At 34.8% G+C, this 6,136-nt stretch overlaps 1 protein-coding gene across 2 annotated transcripts; it reads right to left on the reverse strand.

The window, feature by feature from the left end:
- Positions 1 to 2,370, reverse strand: LOC113739940 (protein SPIRAL1-like 2). Of its 2 annotated transcripts, none has more exons than XM_027267364.2 (3): positions 2,188 to 2,370; positions 770 to 1,064; positions 1 to 364 (listed from the first exon to the last, which is right to left on the reverse strand). In XM_027267364.2, the coding sequence occupies exons 2-3, from the start codon at positions 1,028 to 1,030 to the stop codon at positions 284 to 286; spliced, it is 342 nt and encodes a 113-aa protein (XP_027123165.1). In that variant the 5' UTR covers positions 1,031 to 1,064; positions 2,188 to 2,370; the 3' UTR covers positions 1 to 283. The 2 variants fall into 2 exon arrangements, with proteins under 2 accessions (XP_027123165.1, XP_027123166.1); XM_027267365.2 differs by lacking the exon at positions 2,188 to 2,370 and adding an exon at positions 1,302 to 1,780.
- Positions 2,371 to 6,136: the final 3,766 nt, after the last annotated feature.

A 6,136-nucleotide genomic window follows, 5' to 3' on the forward strand; every position in this document is an offset into this window, starting at 1 on the left:
TTCACACAAATAATAAACATCATTAGCATGAAGAATACAACAGTTAACAGTAGATAAACTTGATTTAGTTGAGAGAAACAAAAGCCAGGGTGGGGATTCCTCATCTATGAAAACGAAAGGTTCAATAAAAATGCTAAAAATCCCGTCCCTGACACTGAACCAGAAAAAGGATTATATTACATTTCAAAATGTCTCCAAACAGTTGAAAATATTGTTTGCCCCAATTTGAAAGGAGGCCTAGACATTTGGGAAGAACAATCTCATCTTTGATGATACACAACATCTAGTTGTTGCCACCTCCAAACAGATAACCCAGCGAAGATCCACCACCAGGGGCGGCGTGGACTTTGGTAGACGGCCGATCCTAAAAAAAAATTAAAAGCTTTGTATGTCAAGTTGATCAATCCAGGAAGGGCAATTCATAACAGAGTAATAGAGCCAAAAAAAAAATGGCAGAGAGGCAATTCTAAAGCACAAAAACAATTTCCTAACTCTTCCACCTGCGAGTACATTCAATCACCCACCTGCCATCCTCCCTCTTCACCCCCAAAACAATAAAGCAGAACAACACAAAACCTTTCTGTAGATGCAAAATTCCTGTATGGGCAAAAAACTTCTGGGCATTGTCAAAGATGAACTTCTTTTCCTTTAATTATCTTTTTCTTAGGGGGACATGTTTGCCAGGAAAATTGCACAAATAAAACAGTGTGGAAAATATTTACATGTTCAATGAAGCAAGCCAAATAATAGAACAGGAATATGATCATACAGTGAGGAAGTTGCCACTATTCTGCCCTTCAGCACGGAAATAGTTGTTTGCTTTGTTTCCTTGGATGCCAGCAGGAATCTGCTTAGAAGCATCAACAGGTTGTGCAACAGAAGTAGGCTTCAGAGAAACCACATTGGTCTCAACTGGTGCCTGGTTTTTAGGAGCTTCTGCACTGTTTGTAACAGGTTTTGGTGCCTCACCACTTCCAAAGAGGTAGCCAAGAGAGCTTTGTCCTCCACCACTGCTCACTCCACGACCCATGATTTCTTAATTTATCTTTTTGCGAGCTCAGCAACTGTTTTCACATTGAGCACACAATAAGAACACAGAGGCCAAGAACAGTTAGCACAAAAACTAATCATGTCCAGCAGAATAGTTAGATCAAATTCTTGTATAGAAAGCTCAAGCAACACAAAAACAGAAACAAAACAAGATGGCAATCTCTTCTTTGGTTCTTCTAGTTCAATGAAGAGTAAAACCCAAGTCAACCATCCAAAAGTGTAAAGGATCAAGCAACTGAATTCCACTGTACCAGTAAATTGTGTAGTAGTTCGATTAATAGCTTCAAATCTGATTCATGTACGAGGAAATGAAGCAAATCCCCCGCTTCTCCATTTTAGCTTTCTCATGGAGATCGACAATCATTTGCCTTTATATAAAATCCTCAGTTTACTCCCTCCAAAAGTAGAAATTTGAAGACACTCTTGATTGAATTTTGCATCACAACCAAAAAAATTAAATTAAAAAAATACCTAAAGCTAGTCTATCCACCCACGCCACCAAAACCATCAGCTGTAAAAAGAAGAAAGCTTCATCCTTCCATAAGTGGTTCTTGTTGGATCGCTAATGCAACAGGATTTATCTTACAGTCCATAGTGATTCGACTTAAGACTCACAAGTCAACCCCAACCATAAATAAACCAAAATCAGAAGCTATCCGAACTCCATTACAAGATTTCTGTTTTTCCAAGAATAGACAGATTTTCCGTCTGTTTTGCAACTTCCAGACTTTTGGCAGATCCTAACAGGATAACAAAATTTTGTTATACAAAACTCCATATTTCAACAATTCGAAAATCTTCCATCATTAGAAGATCAAATAGAAAAAATCTCACCAGCAATTCAGGAACTAAATACATTAAATTGCACAGCTACATCTTCTTTAATTTAATATAATTAAAGAAGTTCAAAAAAGCCAAATGAGTAGATAAAGTCACTTTCACAGCAAGAAAAGTAATAACTATCAACGTCAAAACCTAGATCTGAAACAGTATAGCAAAAATTGACAGCTAAAACACTCTGGAAATGCCTAATTTAATCCAGATCCATACCAGAAAATTAACCGAATAAATTACACAAAAAACGTAAGCATTTAGTCTTAGAAAGTCAAAACAGCTGAAAACGTAGAGAAAGCTGACCTTCTCAGAAGTGTAGCCTTGTGTCGTCCGGTTGAAGATCAGATCTGCGGAGAGAAGATAGGGAAAAATAGAGAGAGAAAAATTTTAATTAAACTAATTTGACGGAGAGAGCTATTTATATCGGAATCTTTGAAGTGGGTGGCATGAGTGGTGAGTGGGTAGTGGGGAGCGGGGAGTGGGCAGTTGGCAGTGATTAGAGTTGAAGTAGTAGATAATATATAGACTAGGTAAATTCTGTAGTGTATTCACATATTTCAAAGACAGGTGTGAAAAGTAAATTATATGGCAAAGAAGCAGGTACGTGGAAAGGTAAAGAATATGTCAAAGAAATTGACATGTACAAATGATGAAAGGAATATGTTTACAAAAGTAAATGGTGACCTATAACAGGCACGGGCCGGTTTGGAAATGTTGTGTATGGCAGAAGTTGAAAATGTATTGGGGTGTCACAGAATTAACATATATATAATGGGTCTAGAAATAAAACACCGAAGAGGAAGCGTAAGCAGTACTAAACACAGTCATGCTTGGTTTTGAAGCAACATATGGACATTATTGAATAACGAGTTGAGAGTCTTTAAAAAGTGAAACTTAAGAAAATAAATGTTTGAAATATTAAGTTTTTTAATTATGTAATCTATTTTGATTATCGCTGTTCTAATATATAGTCATTTGGAGGATTTCTAGAGCTGAAGTACTAAATTCTTTTTGGACTTTTAATAAATTTGAGTTATTTTTCTTTTGGTTTCTCACTTTTCTAACAACTTTTATCTAACCTACTAAATTTGAATTATTGAAATTGATTTTAATTGTTATATTAATAAAATATTAACATTTGTGGAAACTGGGTTCATGAGAAGACAGATTGTTGCATGTTTCATATTTAATTGAATACAAATATCTCTACTTTACATAAAGCGTCCAAGACTGAGGAATAGTGGATTCCAATTGATTCTCCCGATTATGGGTATTACATCAACAAAATACTATCTATTTATGGGCATTTTACTCGGAATAATTACAATTATGTAAAATAAATAAATGTTTATAACTAAAATTGAAAAACCGTTACACTAATATTTTTGTGAAAGGTAAACTGATTGTCCTGTATTTAGCATAAACTGATTTTGAAAGTAAAAAATAAATTTGTTGATTTTGGTCGATCAATCCTTGGTTTTGATGATTAACAAACCAAAATGTAGATTTGGGCTAATGTTTTTATGTGAGCAATTTGTTAGAACAGATTCTTGTGGCACAAGTCGGACGTCCGAAAGGATGAAGAACATCAAGAAGGAAACTCTGTCGGACGCTCGTGAGGAAGCATCAGACGTCCGGAAGGATCGGACGCACGCCTCGGACGCACATCGATCGCATCGGACGTCCGAGAAATTTCGCAAAGATTTGATGACTCTCTGACGACGTTCGGACGCAGGGTTCGGACGTCCGACAGGTGATTTGGACGCAGGGTTCGGACGTTCGACAGGTGGTTCGGACGTCCGATAGGCCAACGGCTAGTTTTGACAGCATTTAATATTTGACCGTTGGAGAGTCTTTTGGAGCCATTTCTCACCTTCTATAAAAACCCCAAAGCACAAGAAGACATGAGACTTTTGCCAACACAAAATACAAGCTTACAAGTGAGATTTTTGAGTAGAAAGATTCTTTGTTGGTTGTATAAGGGGTTGGGGAAGTTGAGTTGTGAGGTTGCTCAAGTGAAGGTTACTCTCTAGGAGGAGTAAAACCTTGGTGAAGGTGAACCTATCACTTGAAGTGGTAAAACCTTGGTGAAGGTTGCCTCATTTGTATAAAATAGTTCTTAATTGGGTGAGTGATCTTTCAAGTGTAGGTTGTTGAGGGTTAACTAGAATAGTTGTAAAACTCCTTGGCTCAACCAAAGTGTGTTTGGGGTGAGGAATGAGTGAGCCTTCACTTGTACATCTTGGTTAGCATCGCCATCTTTTGAAGAGGCTGTTGGATTGATATTTGGTTTGCATTTCTTATCTTTTCTCTTTAATTAAGTTTTCTTTATTGTGCTTAAATTTGATATATCTTTGTGCATCATTGTGATATTGTTTGTACTCATTGGGTTGCACCAGGCCTTACAATTGGTATCAGAGCTTGGTCTCTTTTGATCAAGCTTAACCGCTTAGAGTAAAGATCATGGCAACCATAAAAGTTTCTTTTTTAGAAGGGCAATCTATTGATAGACCACCTATATTTAATGGTTCTTATTTTAGCATGTGGAAACAAAGAATGATGATTTTCTTACAATCCGTTTATATTGAATTATGGTATGTGGTAGAAGATGGTCCTTATGAAGCTAAAATAGTTGACTCTACCACCAATTTGAGTAGATTAAAGACTAGACAAGAATTGAATGAAAAAGACAAGAGATACCTTTCTTTGAATGCCAAGACCATGTGTATATTGTACAATGCATTAGATGTAAATGAATCTAGTAGGATTAAAGGTTGTAAATCAGCTAAAGATATTTGGGATAAATTGTGTGTATTTCATGAAGGTAACCAAGATATTAAAGAACAAAAGAAATCTTTGCTTGTTTCTCAATATGAATTTTTCAAAATGCATCCTCTTGAAAATGTTGATAAGATGTGTAGTAGATTTTGTGACATTATTGAAGATCTTAAATTGCTTGGAAAAGAATATTCTTTAGGTGAGAAAAATAGAAAGATTTTGAATGCCTTGCCAAAAGAATGGGAAAACAAAATAAATGCTATAGAAGAGGCAAAGGATTTAAATTCTATGTCCATTGAATCTCTTGTGAATTCCCTAACCTCTTATGAATTAAAGCTGAAATTCAAAGTGCAAGAGGAAGAAAATGCAAGAATGTATAAGAGAAGCATAGCTTTTAAAGCATCTCAAGTGGGGGATAACCCATCCTTCATGGGTAAAGAAATCATGGAAGTGGACAATGATATAACTCCTCACATCAAAAGTTTCAAGAAGATCTTCAACAAGAGATGTTCAAGAGGAGATTGCAAAATTACATGGGATGAATGCAATTCAAAAAGAGAAAAAGAAAAGTTGGCCCAAATGGCACTAATGGCTGTTGGAGAAGATGAGGTAAGTTCTTATCACTCTTCTTGTGATGAAGATAATGAAGATGATGATGTGAAAATTCTTATGATTAAAATGCATAAAAGTTTGAGAAAATCTTATGCTAAAAATAAAGATTTGAAAACAAAAATAAATGATTTGTTGGAAGAAAACTCCAAACTTTTTCAAGAAAACAAATGTTTGAGAATGGAAAATGATGATTTAAAAAAATCAAAAAAGTGTTTTTGATTGCAAAAATAATTTGAAAAGGAAGTTCGAAAAGAAAACAAAGTTTTATGAAAAAATGTTGGAGGAACAAAATTTGTTAAAGAAAAGAATTAATGACTTGAACGAGTTTCTCCAAAATGAAAAACAAAAGTTTTCTCAAACAAAAGAAAACAAATCTTTTCAAGGCACAAATAAGTTTGCTATGATAAGAAATAAGAAAATTAGTTGCATTAAATCCACGTATGTGCAAAATACTTCTATCATGTGTCACTTTTGTTGCAAATTTGGACATATGCAAAATGATTGCTATGTAAAGAAAAATATGAGAAAATGCATGAAATCCATGTGGATTGCTAGATCATGTCGTATTAACTCTCAAGGACCCTATAAAGAAAGGGTACCAAATGAAATTTCTCATATTTAGGTACATCATGAAGATTTGATCCAAGAAGTGCTATATGGTTGTAAGTACAATTGAAAATTTTGATATTCAATATGGTCTTGATTTGAAAAATAAAGGGGGAGTTTGTTTTTTTTTTATTGATGCCAAAAGGGGGAGTAGGATTTATTGAAATTTCTTTGTATGTTGGCACTTTCTAAGGGGGAGCTTTATTTGAACTTATTTGATAAAAGAAATCTTCATTTTGTTTGTCATCATCAAAAA

The sequence above is a fragment of the Coffea arabica genome, chromosome 4c (assembly GCF_036785885.1).
Source record: "Coffea arabica cultivar ET-39 chromosome 4c, Coffea Arabica ET-39 HiFi, whole genome shotgun sequence".
Classification (NCBI taxonomy): domain Eukaryota; kingdom Viridiplantae; phylum Streptophyta; class Magnoliopsida; order Gentianales; family Rubiaceae; genus Coffea; species Coffea arabica.